The 24,382-nt window shown below is 41.2% G+C and overlaps 1 protein-coding gene across 29 annotated transcripts in view; it reads left to right on the top strand.

The window, feature by feature from the left end:
* LOC100170623 (protein mono-ADP-ribosyltransferase PARP4) overlaps positions 1-22,843 on the top strand; it is a 100,645-nt gene extending 77,802 nt beyond the window's left edge. For 13 of the 29 annotated variants that reach the window (XM_031897278.1, XM_031897287.1, XM_031897284.1 and 10 more), the window contains 21 exons: positions 1,031-1,057; positions 1,459-1,485; positions 2,274-2,297; positions 3,266-3,298; positions 4,665-4,682; positions 5,088-5,132; positions 6,244-6,264; positions 6,670-6,714; positions 7,826-7,846; positions 9,846-9,866; positions 10,226-10,276; positions 12,197-12,217; positions 12,495-12,515; positions 14,283-14,303; positions 14,805-14,816; positions 15,148-15,177; positions 18,880-18,900; positions 19,019-19,087; positions 20,369-20,471; positions 20,574-20,703; positions 21,996-22,843. In XM_031897278.1, the coding sequence (XP_031753138.1) occupies positions 1,031-1,057; positions 1,459-1,485; positions 2,274-2,297; positions 3,266-3,298; positions 4,665-4,682; positions 5,088-5,132; positions 6,244-6,264; positions 6,670-6,714; positions 7,826-7,846; positions 9,846-9,866; positions 10,226-10,276; positions 12,197-12,217; positions 12,495-12,515; positions 14,283-14,303; positions 14,805-14,816; positions 15,148-15,177; positions 18,880-18,900; positions 19,019-19,087; positions 20,369-20,471; positions 20,574-20,703; positions 21,996-22,170 (936 nt within the window). In that variant the 3' untranslated portion in view covers positions 22,171-22,843. The remainder of the gene's footprint in view (positions 1-1,030; positions 1,058-1,458; positions 1,486-2,273; positions 2,298-3,265; positions 3,299-4,664; positions 4,683-5,087; positions 5,133-6,243; positions 6,265-6,669; positions 6,715-7,825; positions 7,847-9,845; positions 9,867-10,225; positions 10,277-12,196; positions 12,218-12,494; positions 12,516-14,282; positions 14,304-14,804; positions 14,817-15,147; positions 15,178-18,879; positions 18,901-19,018; positions 19,088-20,368; positions 20,472-20,573; positions 20,704-21,995) is intronic. The other 16 variants (XM_031897281.1, XM_031897288.1, XM_031897285.1 and 13 more) reach the window with 16 other exon arrangements.
* Positions 22,844-24,382: the final 1,539 nt, after the last annotated feature.

Raw genomic sequence — 24,382 nt, forward strand, 5'->3', positions numbered from 1 at the left:
GATTTGGCGCTACAGGAGTCCTGAGCCCCCGCTTACTATGGGGGTTTACAGGGATTTCTCCCCTTAAAGGCGTGCCTCCACCCAGGGATGATCTTGTGGAACTGTAATCCACCCCCTGGGAAACGAACAGGATGCTATACCCCTCTTGGGACCCACGTACTCCTGGTTGATGTACCCCTCTGGGGTTATTCCTTACCAGCTTGGTAGTGGTCCTCTGGGTATGAAGTATAATCAGACACAGTCGTATATGTGAATCAGATGCAACGGTTTATTTGGACAGAAACCTCTCCAGGAGTGGCAAATACAGTCATCACATGCAGGGCATATCTCCTTACATCTCATTGAGACTCTTTTCCTGTTGGGTAACTTACGGTACTCACGCCACATGTTCCAATCTAGGTGATCTCCCAGGTACTCTCGCCAGGAGGCACCCCCGCTTGAAGTCCTTCCCGGTACTCACGCTAGGCAGCCTCACTACAGGGACCCACACCGCTACTCTTGCCTAGGCACCCTCAGATCCAGACTCCTGGACTAGCGGTGACCTTGTCCACCTACCTAGCCACTTGTGGCCCTGCACTCCAGTAGATGTAATGCTGGGGGGTCTTAACGCCACTACCACTCCTGGAGGGGCAATATCCGCCCATTCTAAACTCTGGTGTCCTTCATGTCACTCCTGGAGCGACCTATTACATAGAAACTATCTATAACTGGACCTGGGGAGCTCCTCTACCCAGAAGCTATCCCAGCCTAAGATGTCTGCCAGCGCATGGCTGCATCCCTTTATATAACCTGAACTGCAGGGATACTCCCTGTTAACTATTTAAAAAACAGTCATCCCAGTGTCCCTGTTACTCAGCACCACCCTGTGGCCTGTCCTAAGGGCCCATTTTTGGTAAACCCCTACACTTATACAATAGAGATTGCTTATCCACATCCATATAAAGTACCCAGTAGGAGCAGTGGTGATTACCAGACATTGGGCTTTGTTCTCAAAATTATCTTTAAACTTGTATATTTCATTCTCTTCTAGAGCTCTGCTGTTTCGGATGCAGCTCCAGTAAGTGCAATTTACGCTGTTTCACTCACATACCCTGTCTGTCCCAGTCTCAGTTATTTCAGTAATCAGTTGATAAGGGCTTGTTAGGTCAGTGATGTTTGCTCCCTAATATCAGACAGATTATGGGACTAGATTTGATATTATGTATCTACACTACTAATACATATATTCCATTCTTTTCTGCATGTTTGGATGCAACTCCACTGCAATTTATAGTATTTTACACAAAGTACCCAAGATGTGCCCCAGCAGTCACCACTCGCCCCGATTATTTGACTTATATATAGACAGGTATTAAAGTTGCTGATCCAAATCCATGTAAAGTACCTTGTAGGGTGCAGGGCAGTGTTACTGGGTCAAAACAATTTGAATAACAGTTTGTATATTTCATACTATGCTAGGGTTTCGGCACAGTGACTGCTGCTCAGGTAAGTATTTGATTCTGATTGTAAGGTTGGTGAATGTTGGTCCCAAAAATGTGACTTTTATTGTTATATATTCCAATATTCAAACACGGCACCCTACAGTTATGTATCCTGTTACTTAAAGTGCCAAAAAAATGCCATTTGCTATGTTTATTTTTAACCAGAGTTCCAGCTGAAATGAGAAGGAAAGTCAACACTTACTGGGGGTGGTAAAAGTTGAGTACCCCCAGTGATTGTATTCATTTACCTGAGAGGCCAGTGCTGCTATTAGTAGAAAATTGCACCGGCCATTGGTACTTGCAAGTGAGAGATCCTCTTCCAGCTTCTATCTTGGCGCGGGTGCGTATGCGCAGTGAAAAGACAAAGTTTAACATAAAAAGCCGACTTTTCACTCTTCTGCGCATACGTTAGCCCTGGGATTTTGCAGGAAGAAGATGCAGAAGAAAAGGATTGCTCCATGGTGCTCGCTACAAAGAACCCAGGGCTGGGGCACGTTTCTGCTAACAGGGGCACTGGCACTGGTAAAATGCCCCTATGAAAGTGAGAAAAAATACTAAGAAATAGAACTAATAAGAACAAATAAGAAATATGAATGTTCTGAATATATAAACCCCAGCTGTAGGGAGCTAACATGGGGGAAAGAGAAGTGAATTGCCTTCTATAGACACTTGCTTATACAATAGAGATTGCTTATCCACATCCATATAAAGTACCCAGTAGGAGCAGTGGTGATTACCAGGCATTGGGCTTTGTGCTTTAAATAACACTTTGTATATTTCTTCCTGTTCTAGAGCTCTGGCTTTTTTTGTTCAGCAGTAAGTAGAATTTATAGCATTTCATTCTGATATCCTGTCTGTTTGTCCAGATTTCTCTTAAGCATTTGCTAGCCAGTTGGTAGGTCAGAGATCCCAGGAAGTGAATTAACTGTGAGGCTAGATTTTTTTAATTGTAAATCTAGACTGTTATAACATGGAGCCCTACAGATAATTGTGTATCAGGAAATAATCTCCCCTGGTAGAGATAAGCCAGAAGCCACACTGGCACCTCCCCATTAGCTGTGAAATACATGACAGCGCTGTTACTGCTACTTGCCATGCATAAAATTCTCTAGAGATCTATTATGGGCTGGTAATCACCAGTACCAGCACTGTGCCAGGGCTTTCAGGCCTTTTGGTGCTTGTCTTCCAGATACAATCTGCCTGTGGAGAATAATCCTCTGTGCCATAAGTATAATGTCTATAATGTAGAGTTTATGAACGCAGTGCAGTGTGCAAAGGGCGCTTTTCAGATGCAATTCTAAATATCCACTATTCATCAGAGCAGGCGCTTACTCCAAGGGGGAAAGGGAGCAAGATAGCAGCTCCCAGTAGGTATCAGAATAGCACTCAATAGTAAGAAATCCAAGTCCGGATTGGGACTCCTCCAGTTACATGGGAGTAGGAGAAACAATAGGTTAGCTGAAAGCAGTTCTAATGTGTAGCGCTGGCTCCTTCTAAAAGCTCAGACTCAGGCACAATGCACTGAGATGGCGCCTACACACCAATATTACAGCTAAAAACAATACATTTGTTGGTTCAAAAATAACATTTTAAATGGTAGAATCAATTATTTGCAATGTGAACAGTTTATAGTAATAAAAACTATACAATAAAATCATGACAGAAGCAAGGCTAACTGCAAGGGATTAATACGTTTATCTAAAATAAATAAAACACAATAGGGAAAGAGGTTTCTATGGCTTGAAGAATCTGAGTAACAGCTTGTATATTTCAATCTATTTAAGGGTTTCAGATTTGGAGCTCTAGTTCCACCTCCAGTAAGTGGAATTTACAGTATTTCTTGCTGATATTGTCTGTTTGTCCCATTACTATCCAGTTGTCAGGTCAGTGACAGTAGCACCCACAAACAGCCCTGCTTATGAGTGGGGATGCACCAATCCAGCATTCAGGATCACATGACTTTTGGTTGCATGAACACAGAAGTAGAAAAACATTTTGGATGCGCTTTTAGTAATCTTTTTGTAGCCTAATTTGCATACGCAAATTTGGATTCGGCTCAGTATTTGGCTAAATCTTTCAGGAAGGATTCGCCGAACCCAAACATAATGGATTTGGTGCTTCCCTACTTGTTATTGTTGTGTAATTAGGAAAGCTGATTTGTGTAGATCAAAAACTCCCAGCAGTACTCAAGTTTTCCTGAGCAGTGTATCAGAAATCAGCAGATTTAGATTACAAACCCCAAAATGCCACTTATAGTAATATAACCCTTGAGAGATTGTCTCCATAGGCCTTGGAACCAGGCCCAGCAGCTACAGCACGCAGCTCTCCATGTTTAATTGGTAGTTATTCTTGGGTATCATATACTGTGCTGGAACGTTCAGTCTTGTGATGTAACATAGTATAACCCTAGAAAACCTTGCATTGTTAGAAATCAGGCAAATTCAGAATGGGTTAATATTAAAGGAGAAGGAAAGGCTAGTAAAGAGTTAATCTCAAGCTGCAGGCATACCTTCAGTTCTCTTAATAGTGCCCTTAAGTCTCCCCATATTTCACCTGTTCAGAAGATCTGAAGCCAAACAGGAAGAAAAAACGCTGAGCTGTGTAAAGAAAGTTCCCATAATGCCTCACAGACACCCAGACCAAGTGAACATGACTATGAGTCAGCTTTCTCCTGATTGGCTCAGATCCACATTCCTAACGAGGGGGAGGGAGTGAGTTCTTGGCATTCTTGAGGGAGGGGGGAGCAGGAGAGGGGAGAGAGCTGCATGTCTCTGGCACAGGAATTACAGACAACTAATCTTTTTTCAGAGAAGTCAGTGCATTGTTTCTGTGAGTGCTTATGGCTGTATTTACATAGACCTTTCTGATAAAGCTTACTTAGTTTTTACCTTCCCTTCTCCTTTAAGTTCTACTCCAAACTAGCAAACTACAAAGCTTTGCAACAGTTAGCATTGTTATGGCATTTCTGCAGATCTGCTCGACACTCCCCATTGGCCCTGCACACCCCCACTCCGACCTTGTCCAAAACATCCCAGTCAGGGTATAAATAGAATATATTTGATTGTTTCCTTATTAATATTTATGGCACTTTAGCTTTAATTCTGAATGTCAGGGCAAATGGCTTCTGCTGGATTCCCCATAGAAGGCTACTAATTACAGCTTATTCTCTTTATTTTTTTCTAGCCTCCGATACCTGGCGGGGTCAGTGCACTCTTTAATATTTACCTCTAAAAGGCTATTTACACCTGATAGGAAGTGCTGAATGAAAAGTGAAAGTAATTGCCTGCCCTGTCGCTAAGCCTGAGCCATAGAGGCGGAGGAGGCAATATATGATTGGCAGCTGAGATTTTTAAATACCTTTATAACAGGTGTGGATGTTTTAAATTAAAAAAAATGGGTTACAAGTTTAATTTGCTGGCAGAATGAATTATTTACAATGTGAACAGTGTATAGTAATAAAAACTATACTATAAAATCATGACAGAAGCAAGGCTAACTGTAAGGGATTAACACGTTTATATAAAATAAATTGAAACACAATAGGGAAATAGGTTTCTATGGCTTGAAGAATCTGAGTAACAGTTTATATATTTTATTTCATTTAAGGTTTGCAGATTTGCACCGCCACCTCCACCTCCAGTTCCGGATCCAGTAAGTGGAATTTACAGTATTTCTTGCTGATTTTGTCTGTTTGTCCCATTACTATCCAGTTGTCAGGTCAGTGACAGTAGCACCCACAAACAGCCCTGCTTATGAGTCGGGATGCACCAATCCAGGATTCCGCTCAGTATTTGGTAAAGATTCAGCCTTTTTCAGCAGGATTCAGATTCAGGTGAATCTTTAAAATCACGTGACTTTTGGTTACATGAACCACAAAAGATTCGGCCGAACCCAAAAATAATGGATTTGGTGCATCCCTACTTATGAGTCTCTGTTGTTATGTAATTAGGAAAGCAAACGCCATGACAATAATCTGAATAGTCTGTACCTCAGTATCTCTCATCAGGATCACCAGCTGAGACACAATGGAGGGCAAAACACTTTTTGATTTCTCATGTGACATTTATTTATTTGGTGTCTCACCAGTATGGCAATACCAAATAGCTTTAGTTTCAGATTCCTGATTTGCGTTGATCAAAAGCTCCCAGCAGTACTCAAGTTTTCCTAAGCAGTGTATCAGAAATCAGCAGATTTAGATTACAAAACCCAAAATGCCACTTATAGTAATATAACCCATGAGAGATTGTCTCCATAGGCCTTGGAACCAGGCCCAGCAGCTAACAGCACGCAATGCTCTATGTTTGATTGGTAGTTATTCTTGCTGTTGGGTATCATATACTGTGCTGGAACGTTCAGTCTTGTGATGTAACATAGTATAACAACCAATTAAATGCTAAAATGATGTAAATATAATCATGGTATGTTAATGATGTTTGTATAAGGGTATATAATAATATGTTATAAGGTGCGTCCCACATAGTTTTGTCCGGAGCTGCCAAAAGCTGTATTGGTATTCAAACCTTGGTGAGCGGAATCAATAAACTTTTGTCTCTCAGCAAGCAATACGGGGGTCTCCAGGGGGGGCGTTTTCAAAGAAAACAACCAGACTTCTAACCCTAGAAAACCTTGCATTGTTAGAAATTCAAAATGGATTAATATTATTGCACTTTAGCTTTTATTTTGAATCTCAGGGCAAATGGCTTCTGCTGGATTCCCCATAGAAGGCTACTAATTACAGCTTATTCTCTTTACTTTTTCCTAGCTTCTGATGGCTACTGGCAGGGTCAGTGCACTCTTTAATATTTACCTCTAAAAGGCTATTTACACCTGATAGGAAGTGCTGAATGAAAAGTGAAAGTAATTGCCTGCCCTGTCGCTAAGCCTGAGCCATAGAGGCGGAGGAGGCAATATATGATTGGCAGCTGAGATTTTTAAATACCTTTATAACAGGTGTGGATGTTTTAAATTAAAAAAAATGGGTTACAAGTTTAATTTGCTGGCAGAATGAATTATTTACAATGTGAACAGTGTATAGTAATAAAAACTATACTATAAAATCATGACAGAAGCAAGGCTAACTGTAAGGGATTAACACGTTTATATAAAATAAATTGAAACACAATAGGGAAATAGGTTTCTATGGCTTGAAGAATCTGAGTAACAGTTTATATATTTTATTTCATTTAAGGTTTGCAGATTTGCACCGCCACCTCCACCTCCAGTTCCGGATCCAGTAAGTGGAATTTACAGTATTTCTTGCTGATTTTGTCTGTTTGTCCCATTACTATCCAGTTGTCAGGTCAGTGACAGTAGCACCCACAAACAGCCCTGCTTATGAGTCGGGATGCACCAATCCAGGATTCCGCTCAGTATTTGGTAAAGATTCAGCCTTTTTCAGCAGGATTCAGATTCAGGTGAATCTTTAAAATCACGTGACTTTTGGTTACATGAACCACAAAAGATTCGGCCGAACCCAAAAATAATGGATTTGGTGCATCCCTACTTATGAGTCTCTGTTGTTATGTAATTAGGAAAGCAAACGCCATGACAATAATCTGAATAGTCTGTACCTCAGTATCTCTCATCAGGATCACCAGCTGAGACACAATGGAGGGCAAAACACTTTTTGATTTCTCATGTGACATTTATTTATTTGGTGTCTCACCAGTATGGCAATACCAAATAGCTTTAGTTTCAGATTCCTGATTTGCGTTGATCAAAAGCTCCCAGCAGTACTCAAGTTTTCCTAAGCAGTGTATCAGAAATCAGCAGATTTAGATTACAAAACCCAAAATGCCACTTATAGTAATATAACCCATGAGAGATTGTCTCCATAGGCCTTGGAACCAGGCCCAGCAGCTAACAGCACGCAATGCTCTATGTTTGATTGGTAGTTATTCTTGCTGTTGGGTATCATATACTGTGCTGGAACGTTCAGTCTTGTGATGTAACATAGTATAACAACCAATTAAATGCTAAAATGATGTAAATATAATCATGGTATGTTAATGATGTTTGTATAAGGGTATATAATAATATGTTATAAGGTGCGTCCCACATAGTTTTGTCCGGAGCTGCCAAAAGCTGTATTGGTATTCAAACCTTGGTGAGCGGAATCAATAAACTTTTGTCTCTCAGCAAGCAATACGGGGGTCTCCAGGGGGGGCGTTTTCAAAGAAAACAACCAGACTTCTAACCCTAGAAAACCTTGCATTGTTAGAAATTCAAAATGGATTAATATTATTGCACTTTAGCTTTTATTTTGAATCTCAGGGCAAATGGCTTCTGCTGGATTCCCCATAGAAGGCTACTAATTACAGCTTATTCTCTTTACTTTTTCCTAGCTTCTGATGGCTACTGGCAGGGTCAGTGCACTCTTTAATATTTACCTCTGATACGCTATTTGCCTCTGATAGGAAGTGCTGAATGAAAAGTGAAAGTAATTGCCTGCCCTGTTGCTAAGCCTGAGCCATAGAGGCAGAGGAGGCAATATATGATTGGCAGCTAAGATTTTTAAATATGTTTATAACAGGTGTGGATGTTTTAATTAAAAAAATGGGTTTCAAGTTTAATTTGCAAAGGACTTTTTTATCCAGCTTTTTATACTGTATGTGGGTGACAGGCCCCTTTTAACTGTACCTAATGGTACAAGCTAGCAGCAAGCAATGTGCTGGTTCTGTCAAACCCATGCCTGTATAAAACCAATTCCTACTCAACTTATCTTGGCCCTAATAATGCCAGACAATGTACTCCTGCTGGGCATATAACTAGACTCAGGCACAATGCACTGGGATGGCGCCTACACACCATTATTAGAGATAATACAAAATACATTTGTTCGTTCAAGAATAACATTTTAAATGGTAGAATTAATTATTTGCAATGTTAACCAGGGTCGGACTGGGCCACTGGGACGCCGGGAAAAATCCAGACCCGACCCTTGCGGCGCTCCCCCTGCCCGAACGCTCCTGCCCCGACGCGTTATATTTACGCGTTTGGGGAAGGTCGTCGGGTGGGGGGGCCTGCGAGGGGGGTTGGAGGGGCCCTGCGAGGGGGGTTGGGGGGCCCTCAGGGGGGGTACGCTATGGGCGCCCCGGTGGGCCCTCCACACCCCAGTCCGACCCTGATGTTAACAGTGTATAGTAATAAAAACTATACTATAAAATCATGACAGAAGCAAGGCTAACTGCAAGGGATTAATATGTTTATCTAAAATAAATTGTAATACAATAGGGAAATAGGTCTCTATGGCTTGAAGAATCTGAGTAACAGTTTGTACTTCGGTTTGGCATTTGGCTGAATCTTTCACAAAGGATTCGGCCAAACCCTAAAATAATGGATTTGGTGCATCCCTGCTTATTAGTCTCCGTTGTTATTGTTGTAATTGGGAAAGCAAACGCCATGACAATAAGCAGAACAGTCTGTACCTCAGTATCTCTCATCAGGATCACCAGCTGAGACACAATGGAGGGCAAAACACTTTTTGATTTCTCATGTGACATTTATTTATTTGGTGTCTCACCAGTATGGCAATCCCAAATAGCTTTAGTTTCAGATTCCTGATTTGTGTAGATCAAAAACTCCCAGCAGTACTCATGAGCAGTGTATCAGAAATCAGCAGATTTAGATTACAAAACCCAAAATGCCACTTATAGTAATATAACCCTTGAGAGATTGTCTCCATAGGCCTTGGAACCAGGCCCAGCAGCTAACAGCACGCAATGCTCTATGTTTGATTGGTAGTTATTCTTGCTGTTGGGTATCATATGCTGTGCTGGAACATTCAGAAACTTCAGAATAAACAGAATATTATATGCAGAATCATTTTGGCATTACAGACACTTGGATACAATTGGAGGTAGCAATGGAGGAACTTGGACATTTTACTGTACAACAAGTGACACACTGATCGTATTTATCCAATAAATGTATAGTCTTGTGATCTAACATAGTATAAGAACCAATTAAATGCTAAAATTTTGTATATATAATCATGATATGTTAATGATGTTTGTATAAGGGTATATAATAATACGTTGGAAGAAAACAACCAGACTTCTAACCCTAGAAAACCTTGCATTGTTAGAGTTCTACTCCAAACTAGCAAACTACAAAGCTTTGCAACAGTTAGCATTGTTATGGCCTTTCTGCAGATCTGCTCGACACTCCCTGTTGGCCCTGCACACCCCCACTCCGACCTTGTCCAAAACATCCCAGTCAGAGTATAAATAGAATATATTTGATTGTTTCCTCATTGCTATTTATTGCACTTTAGCTTTAATTCTGAATCTCAGGGCAAATGGCTTCTGCTGGATTCCCCATAGAAGGCTACTAATTACAGCTTATTCTCTTTATTTTTCCTAGCTTCGGATACCTGCTGGCGGGGTCAGTGCACTCTTTAATATTTACCTCTGATAGACTATTTGCCTCTGATAGGAAGTGCTGAATGAAAAGTGAAAGTAATTGCCTGCCCTGTCGCTAAGCCTGAGCCATAGAGGCAGAGGAGGCAATATATGATTGGCAGCTGAGATTTTTAAATATGTTTATAACAGGTGTGGATGTTTTAATTAAAAAAATGTGTTTCAAGTTTAATTTGCTGGCAGAATAAATTATTTGCAATGTGAACAGTGTATAGTAATAAAACACGTTTATGTAAAATAAATTAAAACACAATAAGGAAATCGGTTTCTATGGCTTGAAGAATTCGAATAACAGTTTGTACTTTATATTTTATTTCACTTAAGGTTTTAAGCTTTGCACCTCCACCTCCACCTCCAGCTCCAGTTCCGGATCCAGTAAGTGGAATTTACAATATTTCTTGCTGATATTGTCTGTTTGTCCCATTACTATCCAGTTGTCAGGTCAGTGACAGTAGCACCCACAAACAGCCCTGCTTATGAGTCGGGATGCACCAATCCAGGATTCCGCTCAGTATTTGGTGAAGATTCAGCCTTTTTCAGCAGGATTCCGATTCAGCTGAATCTTTAAAATCACGTGACTTTTGGTTACATGAACACGGAAGTAAAAAAAATGTGTGCAGGCGCTTCTATTAATCCTTTTCTAGCCTAGGATTCGGTTCAGTATTTGGCTGAATCTTTCACGAAAGATTTGGCCGAACCCAAAAATAATGGATTTGGTGCATCCCTACTTATGAGTCTCCGTTGTTATGTAATTAGGAAAGCAAACGCCATGACAATAAGCAGAAAAGTCTGTATCTCAGTATCTCTCATCAGGATCACCAGCTGAGACACAATGGAGGGCAAAACACTTTTTGATTTCTCATGTCACATTTATTTATTTGGTGTCTCACCAGTATGGCAATCCCAAATAGCTTTAGTTTCAGATTCCTGATTTGCGTTGATCAAAAGCTCCCAGCAGTACTCAAGTTTTCCTGAGCAGTGTATCAGAAATCAGCAGATTTAGATTACAAAAGCCAAAATGCCACTTATAGTAATATAACCCTTGAGAGATTGTCTCCATAGGCCTTGGAACCAGGCCCAGCAGCTACAGCACGCAATGCTCTATGTTTGATTGGTAGTTATTCTTGCTGTTGGGTATCATATACTGTGCTGGAACATTCAGTCTTGTGATGTAACATAGTATAACAACCAATTAAATGCTAAAATGATGTATATATAATCATGATATGTTAATGATGTTTGTATAAGAGTATATAGTTACATATATAGTTACATAGGGTTGAAAAAAGACCAGAGTCCATCAAGTTCAACCCATCCAAGTTTATTATTATAAAATAATATGTTATAAGGTGCATCCCACATAGTTTTGTCCGGAGCTGCCAAAAGCTGTATTGGTATTCAAACCTTGGTGAGCGGAATCAATAAACTTTTGTCTCTGAGCAAGCAATACGGGGGTCTCCAGGGGGGGCGTTTCCAAAGAAAACAACCAGACTTCTAACCCTAGAAAACCTTGCATTGTTAGAAATCAGGCAAATTCAGAATGGGTTAATATTAAAGGAGAAGGAAAGGCTAATAAAGAGTTAATATCAAGCCGCAGGCATACCTTCAGTTGTGTCAATAGTGCCCTTAAGTCTCCCCATATTTCACCTGTTCAGAAGATCTGAAGCCAAACAGGAAGAAAAAACGCTGAGCTGTGTAAAGAAAGTTCCCATAATGCCTCACTCCTGCACAGACACCCAGACCAAGTGAACATGACTATGAGTCAGCTTCCTGCTTATTGGCTCAGATCCACATTCCTAACGAGGGGGGGGGGAGTGAGTTCTTAGCATTCTTGAGGGAAGGGGGAGCAGGAGAGGGGAGAGAGCAGAGAGCTGTGTGTCTCTGGCACAGGAATTACAGACACAACTAATCTTTTTTCAGAGAAGTCAGTGCAGCGTTTCTGTGAGTGCTTATGGCTGTATTTACATAGACCTTTCTGATAAAGCTTACTTAGTTTTTACCTTTCTTTCTCCTTTAAGTTCTACTCCAAACTAGCAAACTACAAAGCTTTGCAACAGTTAGCATTTTTATGGCGTTTCTGCAGATCTGCTCGACACTCCCCGTTGGCCCTGCACACCCCCACTCCAACCTTGTCCAAAACATCCCAGTCAGAGTATAAATAGAATATATTTGATTGTTTCCTCATTGCTATTTATTGCACTTTAGCTTTAATTCTGAATCTCAGGGCAAATGGCTTCTGCTGGATTCCCCATAGAAGGCTACTAATTACAGCTTATTCTCTTTATTTTCTCCTAGCCTCCGATACCTGTTGACAGGGTCAGTGCACTCTTTAATATTTACCTCTAAAAGGCTATTTGCCTCTGATAGGAAGTGCTGAATGAAAAGTGAAAGTAATTGCCTGCCCTGTCGCTAAGCCTGAGCCATAGAGGCAGAGGAGGCAATATATGATTGGCAGCTGAGATTTTTAAATATGTTTATAACAGGTGTGGATGTTTTAATTAAAAAAATGGGTTTCAAGTTTAATTTGCTGGCAGAATAAATTATTTGCAATGTGAACAGTGTATAGTAATAAAAACTCTTTATTTTTTCCTAGCTTCTGATGGCTACTGGCAAGGTTAGTGCACTCTTTAATATTTGCCTCTGATACGCTATTTGCCTCTGATTTGCTATTTGCCTCTGATAGGAAGTGCTGAATGAAAAGTGAAAGTAATTGCCTGCCCTGTCGCTAAGCCTGAGCCATAGAGGCAGAGGAGGCAATATATGATTGGCAGCTGAGATTTTTAAATATGTTTATAACAGGTGTGGATGTTTTAATTAAAAAAATGGGTTTCAAGTTTAATTTGCAAAGGACTTTTTTATACAGCTTTTTATATGTGGGTGACAGGCCCCTTTTAACTGTACCTAATGGTACAAGCTAGCAGCAAGCAATGTGCTGGTTCTGTCAAACCCATGCCTGTATAAAACCAATTCCTACTCAACTTATCTTGGCCCTAATAATGCCAGACAGTGTACTCCTGCTGGGCATATAACTAGACTCAGGCACAATGCACTGGGATGGCGCCTACACACCATTATTAGAGATAATACAAAATACATTTGTTCGTTCAAGAATAACATTTTAAATGGTAGAATGAATTATTTGCAATGTTAACAGTGTATAGTAATAAAAACTATACTATAAAATCATGACAGAAGCAAGGCTAACTGCAAGGGATTAATATGTTTATCTAAAATAAATTGTAACACAATTGGGAAATAGGTCTCTATGGCTTGAAGAATCTGAGTAACAGTTTGTACTTCGGTTTGGCATTTGGCTGAATCTTTCACGAAAGATTCGGCCGAACCCAAATATAATGGATTTGGTGCATCCCTACTTATTAGTCTCCGTTGTTATTGTTGTAATTGGGAAAGCAAACGCCATGACAATAAGCAGAAAAGTCTGTACCTCAGAATCTCTCATCAGGATCACCAGCTGAGACACAATGGAGGGCAAAACACTTTTTGATTTCTCATGTGACATTTATTTATTTGGTGTCTCACCAGTATGGCAATACCAAATAGCTTTAGTTTCAGATTCCTGATATGTGTAGATCAAAAGCTCCCAGCAGTACTCATGAGCAGTGTATCAGAAATCAGCAGATTTAGATTACAAAACCCAAAATGCCACTTATAGTAATATAACCCATGAGAGATTGTCTCCATAGGCCTTGGAACCAGGCCCAGCAGCTACAGCACACAATGCTCTATGTTTGATTGGTAGTCATTCTTGCTGTTGGGTATCATATACTGTGCTGGAATGTTCAGAAACTTCAGAATAAACAGGATATTATATGCAGAATCATTTTAGCATTACAGACACTTGGATACAATTGGAGGTAGCAATGGAGGAACTTGGACATTTTACTGTACAACAAGTGACACACTGATCGTATTTATCCAATAAATGTATAGTCTTGTGATCTAACATAGTATAAGAACCAATTAAATGCTAAAATTTTGTATATATAATCATGATATGTTAATGATGTTTGTATAAGGGTATATAATAATACGTTGGAAGAAAACAACCAGACTTCTAACCCTAGAAAACCTTGCATTGTTAGAGTTCTACTCCAAACTAGCAAACTACAAAGCTTTGCAACAGTTAGCATTGTTATGGCCTTTCTGCAGATCTGCTCGACACTCCCCGTTGGCCCTGCACACCCCCACTCCGACCTTGTCCAAAACATCCCAGTCAGAGTATAAATAGAATATATTTTATTGTTTCCTCATTGCTATTTATTGCACTTTAGCTTTAATTCTGAATCTCAGGGCAAATGGCTTCTGCTGGATTCCCCATAGAAGGCTACTAATTACAGTTTATTCTCTTTATTTTTCCTAGCCTCGGAAACATGCTGGCAGGGTCAGTGCACTCTTTAATATTTACCTCTGATAGACTATTTGCCTCTGATAGGAAGTGCTGAATGAAAAGTGAAAGTAATTGCCTGCCCTGTCGCTAAGCCTGAGCCATAGAGGCAGAGGAGGCAATATATGATTGGCAGCTGAGATTTTTAAATACCTTTATAACAGATGTGGATGTTTTCATTAAAAAAATGGGTTTCAAGTTTAATTTGCAAATCTTTTTTGTACATGGGTCTCCAGACCAGACGTCTAAATAGAATATATTTGATTGTTTCCTTATTAAATAGAATATATTTGATTCTTTCCTTATTAAATAGAATATATTTGATTGTTTCCTTATTAAATAGAATATATTTGATTGTTTCCTTATTGCTATTTATTGTATTTTAGCTTTACATTTTTAATGTCAGGGCAAATGGCTTCTGCTGGATTCCCCATAGAAGGCTACTAATTACAGCTTATTCTCTTTATTCTTTCCTACCCTCCGTTGGCTGCTGCCCAGGTCAGAGCCAAGGTCAGTGCACTCTATAATATTTACCTCTGAGAGCCATCCCTATATCTGTCACAGTCTTATTTGTTTCATTTTATGTTGTTTATCGAAGTTACTTTTTGCTTTCTATTCTTTGTATTACACAATGAAAAGTGAAAGTAATTGCCTGCCCTGTCGCTAAGCCTGAGCCATAGAGGCAGAGGAGGCAATATATGATTGAATATTTAAATACCTGGAGTGGGAAACACAGGCTTTCTGCATAGACACAGGCTGATTTGCTGATCCAAGTTTCACCAGGCTCTGGGCTTTGTGGCTTAAAGAATCTTAATGAATAATGAATTTTGCTCGATTCTAGGCTTTGTTCGCTCTAGCTCCTAGTGCTCCAGTAAGTGAAATATACTTATACTTATATCTTGTCTGTTTGTCCAGTTGTTAGGTCAGTGACCACAACACCCAGTGCCACACTGACACATATTGCAGCTTCCCTAGGTTCTATGGCTTCATGAATCTAACATCCTACTAGCTTGTACATTTTGTTCTATTTTAGGGTTTCAGCTTTGCAGCTGCATTGCTAGTAAGTTTGTCCTAGTGCTATCCATTTCTCAGGCAGTGACAGTAAGCAAAAGCCCAGTAATAGTGACAAATAATTTGCACCTAAATTTTCACTCACTTGCATTATTGAAATGCATAAAACTATAACCCACATCCTAAGAAGCAGTCAAAGCATGGAGCATGGAAATTTGGGGCCCAATATGCATGGAATTACCAAACTATGTGGCTTATAGGGATAAAAAGATAGGCTATGCAAAATAAAAAAAAAGTTTTTAATATAGTTGGTTAGCCCAAAATGTAATCTACAAAGGCTGGAATGAACGGATGTCTGACATACAGTAATAGCCAGAACACTACTTCCTGCTTTGTATCGCTCAAACCTGTTAGTCAGTCATTGACTAGATGGGGGGCCACATGAGACATAACTGGTCAGTTAGTCTGTGACCATGCAGATTCAAATGCAAATTAACTGAACTGTTCCTTTAAGCATCTTTACACCTGCATCTATGTTTGGCTTTTACTGTACTTCAAATGTACACAGCATCCACAAGTTATCTGTGAACGTGGCAGCGTGGCACTTGGCAGAGTACCCAGAGCAGTATGGCACTCACTAGGATAGTACCCAGGGCAGTATGGCACTCACTAGGATAGTACCCAGGGCAGTATGGCACTCACTAGGATAGCACCCAGGGCAGTATGGCACTCACTAGGATAGTACCCAGGGCAGTATGGCACTCACTAGGATAGTACCCAGGGCAGTATGGCACTCACTGGGATAATACCCAGGGCAGTATGGCACTCACTAGGATAGTACCCAGGGCAGTATGGCACTCACTGGGATAATACCCAGGGCAGTATGGCACTCACTAGGATAGTACCCAGGGCAGTATGGCACTCACTAGCATAGTACCCAGGGCAGTATGGCACTCACAAGGATAGTACCCAGTGCATTATGGCACTCACTAGGATAGTACCCAGGGCAGTATGGCACTCACTAGGATAGTACCCAGGGCAGTATGGCACTCACTGGGATAATACCCAGGGCAGTATGGCACTCACTAGGATAGTACCCAGGGCAGTATGGCACTCACTGGGATAATACCCAGGGCAGTATGGCACTCACTAGGATAGTACCCAGGGCAGTATGGCACTCACTAGCATAGTACCCAGGGCAGTATGGCACTCACTAGGATAGTACCCAGTGCATTATGGCACTCACTAGGATAGTACCCAGGGCAGTATAGCACTCACTAGGATAGTACCCAGGGCAGTATGGCACTCACTAGGATAGTACCCAGGGCAGTATGGCACTCACTAGGATAGTACCCAGGGCAGTATGGCACTCACTAGGATAGTACCCAGGGCAGTATGGCACTCACTAGGATAGTACCCAGGGCAGTATGGCACTCACTAGGATAGCACCCAGGGCAGTATGGCACTCACTAGGATAGTACCCAGGGCAGTATGGCACTCACTAGGATAGCACCCAGGGCAGTATGGCACTCACTAGGATAGTACCCAGGGCAGTATGGCACTCACTAGGATAGTACCCAGGGCAGTATGGCACTCACTAGGATAGTACCCAGGGCATTATGGCACTCACTAGGATAGTACCCAGGGCAGTATGGCACTCACTAGGATAGTACCCAGGGCAGTATGGCACTCACTAGGATAGTACCCAGGGCAGTATGGCACTCACTAGGATAGTACCCAGGGCAGTATGGCACTCACTAGGATAGCACCCAGGGCAGTATGGCACTCACTAGGATAGTACCCAGGGCAGTATGGCACTCACTAGGATAGTACCCAGGGCAGTATGGCACTCACTAGGATAGTACCCAGGGCATTATGGCACTCACTAGGATAGTACCCAGGGCAGTATGGCACTCACTAGGATAGCACCCAGGGCAGTATGGCACTCACTAGGATAGCACCCAGGGCATTATGGCACTCACTAGGATAGTACCCAGGGCAGTATGGCACTCACTAGGATAGCACCCAGGGCAGTATGGCACTCACTAGGATAGCACCCAGGGCAGTATGGCACTCACTAGGATAGTACCCAGGGCAGTATGGCACTCACTAGGATAGTACCCAGGGCAGTATGGCACTCACTAGGATAGTACCCAGGGCAGTATGACACTCACTAGGATAGTACCCAGGGCAGTATGGCACTCACTAGGATAGCACCCAGGGCAGTATGGCACTCACTAGGATAGCACCCAGGGCAGTATGGCACTCACTAGGATAGCACCCAGGGCAGTATGGCACTCACTAGGATAGCACCCAGGGCAGTATGGCACTCACTAGCATAATATTCCAGTGAAGTAAAGTGCTGGCCCAGGGTCACAGTCCCCGGTCCCTAGTGATTGAATTTCCTTCTCCTTTATTGGGTTCAATACTTTGTGTTCTACCCTTAACTTAAAACAGGGTTACAAATGTGTAGAGAAGCCCCACATAGCCACTCTGTACTGCCCTCTATTCTAGGGGTTTAGCCCCATGGTTACAGAAGCTGTGCCGTAGGAAAATGGCACACAGTGCATACTCTCCATCCTCTATACCAGTGATCCCCAACCATGTTGCCCACAAATCCCTTGGATGTTGCTCCCAGTAGATTCGAAGCACATTTTTTAATTTCTCACTAAGAGGCAAGTTTTGGAGGCATATATGTATACTGAAGGCTATGTACACTGCTTAACAGAGCCTCCTTTAGTCTGCCAGTCCACATTAGGCTACCAAGTAGCCAATCACAGCCCTTATTGGTCACCCCCTATGATGTTTTCATAGGGGGTGACCGGCATTGTTCCCCGGCTTTATTATATATATATTTAAATGTTGCTCTAAACCAATATTGAATTTAAATTAAACTTGCATTCCCAGGCAGCAATACAGGAATTTTCTTGTAGGAGGGGGGTCAATTGAGTCCAATCTACCAGTTACCTCCTACAAACACAATGTTACATACACATTAGTTGAGGTTGTAAAAAATGACACTTGCCTATAGCACTTGCTTATTCAGTGGCACTTAAAGTCCATTGTAGTGGTTCTGAACATGGTATCAGGCTTTTTGGTAAAAAAAAAGTCCGTAAATAACAGCTTACATAGTTACATAGGGTTGAAAAAAGACCAGTGTCCATCAAGTTCAACCCATCCAAGTAAACCCAGCACACCTAACCCACACCTACCAATCTATACACTCACATACATACACTATATATACAACCACTAGTACTAACTGTAGATATTAGTATCACAATAGCCTTGGATATTCTGATTGATCAAGAACTCATCCAGGCCCCTCTTAAAGGCATTAGCAGAATCTGCCATTACCACATCACTAGGAAGGGCATTCCCCAACCTCACTGCCCTCACCGTGAAAAACCCCCTGTGCTGCTTCAAATGGAAGCTCCGTTCCTCTAATCTAAAGGGGTGGCCTCTGGTGCGTTGATTGTTTTTATGGGAAAAAAGAACATCCCCCAACTGCCTATAATCCCCTCTAATGTACTTGTAGCTTGGTTATTTCATCCTATTCTAGACTTCAGACTCCGAAGTTAAAGTAAGTGTAGCTACCCAACTGCCCTCTGTTCTGCTGTCTGTCTGTCATTGATTTCTGTTTTCAGAACTATTGATACTGTCCAAATAATAAATATACAATAAATGTATTTGTTCTGTAGGCAAGAATTGCTGCTAAAATAAGAAGAGCCCCTCCATCTTTCGTCCCCCTTTCAGCTCTACAGCATGAGGTAAGGCTCATTTTCTTTCTAATATTTCAACTGATTTTTGTGCTGAGAAGCTGGAAGAAGGCAAAAGAGATTCATAAAAATAACCTCATACTACATGTGTCTACATAGACTTACCTGCACAAACACAAGTATAAAAGTGAATTGTTTTTTAATAGCAGATAATAGATAAGCTCTGTAGAATAAAATGGTGTTTTATCTGTTATCTGCTACACAGCAGCTTTGTTATATAAACTATAGTAGTGTTTCTGGGGAAAACACACAACTTTTACCAGTGCAGGGCAACAGTACAATATATTGTAATTCATTTTACACACTTTTGTAGTGGGTGGTGCACACACTCAGGAAGCAGAGGGACTACATGTCCCATAATCCATCTCTTCAACATACAAGGTGAGGAAGGGGTTGAATGACTGTTGCAGTATAAGGGGGCCGGCCTGGAGTGGTCCATGCAAGTGAGAGGCAAACTATTACAGTTTACATATTTATATAACATATATGGCTTTATCTATAGAAACGAGTTGCTGGAAAGCTGCACACCATAAGAGCAAGATAATACCTGGGTGCCAGTGCTGAAAGCGTAGATACACAGGGTTGGAATGACAGCACACGCAGGATGTTTTTCAAGAAGAATCACAGAGGTTTAGATAAATAAATATGAGGCTTTATTCAGTCCGACGTTTCAGTTCCTATCTGGAACTTTCATCAGGGACAGTGATGAAAGTTCCCTGATGAAAGTTCCAGATAGGAACTGAAACGTCGGACTGAATAAAGCCTCACATTTATTTATCTAAACCTCTGTGATTCTTCTTGAAAAACATCCTGCGTGTGCTGTCATTCCAACCCTGTGGCTTTATCTATAAAAATGTTAACTTTGTTGGGCTTTCCAGGCCAAGTTATAAATATGTATTTTCTAAGGTTCTGCTACACTGAGTGACTCACCGGTGATGTTGCCCATAGCAATCAATTAGACTTGAATGGTCACCTACAAGTTAGAAAACAAAAGCATCTAATGTCACCAGTGATGTTGGCTTACACACTATAATAATATAATAAATATGCCCCATGATGTTTTTGAACCTGTATGGTTGGGTGTTTAAATTGTATTGTAAGTAGACAAGCAAACACTGCAATAAAAAAAAACAGATCCCTGGCCCAGGTCGATCCTGGCCCTTATAAAAAGGAACCTTGTAGAGTCATTTCCTAGTATATCCAGTTCTTCCATTCTGAGCTGCAGGCGTACAGTCTCCCTTGTAACTGTCTGTGCCTGAATCTGTTCCCCAGGAGGGATACTGGCTGCTGGATGAAAAGCTCGGATCTCTATTGAACATTAATGTCAATTACTTGATAGATGTGTTTTTATCCAAGAACGGGATTCAGTCTCTTGGTAAGTCTTTTGTTTTATATCTTACTAATAACCTTCTGTAGCACCGATAATCCAAGTCATTATTTGCGCTGTACTATTTGTGTTTTGGTTTTTATGTTACAGGGAGGAAAGGAAAAGAAGAGGTGCTGGCACTTATTGCGACCCTCTTGGTGCTGCAAATGATTCGCACGTATAAGTTGGTGGACATAACATTTAAGAGTCTGATGAAACTGGACGAATCATTTTGCACAAGGTAATCATTCTTATACAGCTACATTAGTATACTTTTGAAATGCCAAGAAAAAACTTTTAAGAGGAGCCCTAATGTAAGGCTGAAATCCCAGTTTCTTCGTGGTTTCGAGTTTATACCGGTTGCCTTTGGCCTCAGATCAGATCCCACAGGATTTCTGTGCTTCCCTCGTGGCTGTCAAATTGCCAAATGTACATAAGTACAGGGGAGTATCCAAGGCAGAATCAGAACCAAGTATGAACTGGGTGGTGGAGCTGGAGAGAGGCGGAAAATAGGGTGAAATTGGGAAGGAAGCAGATAATCACAGCTACAAACTGCTGACCAAGGTCAAATCATAGGGGTTTTAGTAGAGGTTTAGGAAAAAGGCAGTAAAAGGCAGAAGCAGTATCCAAGGCAGAATCAGAACCAAGTATGAACTGGGTGGTGGAGCTGGAGAATGGCGGAAAATAGGGTGAAGTTGGGAAGGAAGCAGATAATCACAGCTACAAACTGCTGACCAAGGTCAAATCATAGGGGTTTTAGTAGAGGTTTAGGAAAAAGGCAGTAAAAGGAGCAGATTCAGTAAAATCATGTAGTATCCAGGTCACTGAGTGAAACGGTAGCCCTTATTTGTAAGTGTGCTGACATCTACATTATTGTAATATTGTTAGGGGGCACCGTGATGTTCCTTTCCTTATTGACATCACGTGTGCAGGGAATTGTGGGATTGGGAGGAGGCAAGCTGAAGGCAGGCTGAGGACAATCGACTACTGTTACATTTTACAGTAGTCACAAAGTAGCCAGCCAGATCAGCAGGGGAACAGGGGGCGGGGCTTAGGGAACTGTTCCAAACCATATTATTACATTAGGAATCATGAAAAGGCTGCATATTTTTTAATTGATGTATATTGCAAAATAGCTTGAAATGATGTTTATATTTTTAAAAGCTTAAGTTGTGTTTGGGCAGAGATCCCCCTAAAGATTCATTTTAAATTGAACTGGCCCTGTAAAGGGTCTTGAAACCAATACAGGTACTGTAAATCATAAATTAGTTTGTAGTTCAGTACAGTGAATATATTAGACAGACAAAGTGCAGGTATTGACTGTTTTTCAGTAAAAGGAGCTTCCATATTGTCCCTTGTATGGCAGGGGATACAGGCTTGGGCGCATTGTTTCTGCATTATATAGAAATAATTAAATACTGCTGGATAGGATATAATACAATATTCTATTGTCTGTATACATCAGGCTCTTTCTTTGGCTTAAAATTAAACCATGGTGTCATTTATTTTACATATTGCTATCCCCTTGCGCAGCCCCTTTTACCAGACAATTGAGAAATCCGTCAAATGGGCACGAAAAAAAGATGAACAATATCCTGGCATCTGTTCTCGACTTGGATTGGGCAAGGATTGGGAATCTGCCACCCGGAAGTTATTATCCATTGATCCAGTGGATCTTTCCTCTGATCTCTATCCTGCTGTTGTGTAATCTGTTTAAAAAAAAAAAAAAGTTGTTGAAATGACTTCATATTACTTTGTGTGAAATATATAAGAGCTTGAACGTTACAGGGACATATATCTCCATATGTATCAGCCGACATCTATATCTGCCAGGTACGGGCTTTTCTGAAAGAGCCTATGAGCTGTTTATGCCTATGGGTTGGGCTCCATTCTTGTACTGTTCATTGGTGCATAGACTGAGCCTTCTGCCTCCTGTTTGCCCCCCCCCCCCCTAAGCACCTCTACACAGCACATCCCTATGTCAGAAACCCACCCTTAGGGAGTATATTATTAGAAGACTCCTTGGAGTCCCTGTATGGAGGCACTTGGATTGTGGCTTTATGCATATGGCCATGCAGTATCCCTCATATAACTGTGCTTTATTAATCAGCTGATACACACATAGTGCCCATGATCACTCTACATCTATCATTTTCCAGGCCATCATACACATTCATATAATATAAATATACATTTCATGACTGCAAAGGATAATAACGCACTTAATATGATTTGAATTAACTGTATATGAAGTACAGGGAGCACGTGGCACAGAAACCCACTCCCAGTGCAGCAGACCCGCATTAAAAATTAAAATGTGATAATGAAAAATGTCTAAATATATTGATGATTTTATATTAAACAGAATATTTACAATTGTATTTCTCTGAATTTTACAGTTCTAAAACAAAAAAAAAAATAAAAAATTGGCAAAGCCAGTGATGGTGTAGTGACCCCTTGCAACTAATATGTGGGTAGCATTTGCTGGTCGGCTGCTTGAAACCAAAAGTCGGACACAGTAGTGTTTATCCTGTGGAAGGCAAAAAAAAATTCCAATTTGCAATCCGCCAGGTTAATGTCAGGGTTATTAAAATCATTAGTATAAGAACCCATGACCTGAACCCGCATTTTTACTCGCTTTCATCTGCTCAACCCGCATCCCAATCTACGACTCCATGACCACCATTAAACAGGAAGCACTGTTGCTGCAAACCAGAAGTGACATCATCATAAGTGGTGGGGGAGTAAAAAAACATTTAAAAAAATGAGTAAAATATTGGTAATATTGGTAATATAAGATAAGAAATATAGATAAGACCTGCAACCCAACCTGCTGACCCGCATCTATACCGGCATCTGAAAATCTACCCGCAACACAGCAGGACTCCAAACAGCACCCTACAGATTGGCAAGAGTTCTAGGGTCACTAGAGATATAAACTCTGTAGGGCACTGAGTAAGTATGAGTATGTGTACTGGCCCAAACTGGGAGTCCGCCACATGCAAGACCTCCTAATCGAAGGCAACTTCCCATCCCTTGACCAACTAAAAGGGAAATTAGGCCAGAAATATACAGGTACCTCGCGTTACACCATGCAATGGTATCGCAATTTGGCTCTCAAGTTATTAATGTTGCAGAACTCCCCTTTGAGCTAAGACTATGGGACCCAAACCCCAAAAAGTTGATATCTGAAGTATACAAAATGCTCTTGCCAACTCTTGGGATCCCATTTGACACAGCTAAGCGCAAATGGGATGGTGATATCCCCCAACTTGATGATGACAAGTGGGCAGAAGTAACAAGCGACCTATACAGCTTTCTGATATCCAAGGACAAGATGATTCAATTTAAAATAATACATAGAACATATATTACTCCAATGCGCCTAAAGGTCATGGGGAAAAACCAATATGCCTCCTGCCCGAAATGCCAAACGACAGAGGCTGGGTTTTTCCACTTAATATGGACCTGCCCTACAATACTCAAATAATGGACAGAGGTAACTAAATACTTAAACGAGCAAATCCCCCTGCCGGGAATTTTATCCCCCAGAAGTCTCCTGGGCCTCATCGACGTCCTAGTCCCCCTGAACAAAACTAGAATGCTGCTTAGATCACTGTATTTTTATGCTAAAAAGGTGATTGCAATGAAGTGGATGAGCCCCCACCCCCCTGACCTCCACCAGTGGATACAACTGGTCCACTCATTAAGCTAACATACCTGGCTAGGGGCTGCCCTAATAAGTTTGAGAGTGTATGGTTACCCTGGTTAGACGCTCACTCTGGCGAGAACCTCATGGTATAACCCTGTGATGTTTTAGAATAAAGGTCCCCCCTAATCCTGTGATTTTATGTAACCAGCTCAGGCTATGTTGACTGTACCTAACTGTCCTTGCTACCGCATACCCTCTCTATGGTCAT

Source organism: Xenopus tropicalis, chromosome 2, assembly GCF_000004195.4.
Source record: "Xenopus tropicalis strain Nigerian chromosome 2, UCB_Xtro_10.0, whole genome shotgun sequence".
NCBI lineage: Eukaryota > Metazoa > Chordata > Amphibia > Anura > Pipidae > Xenopus > Xenopus tropicalis.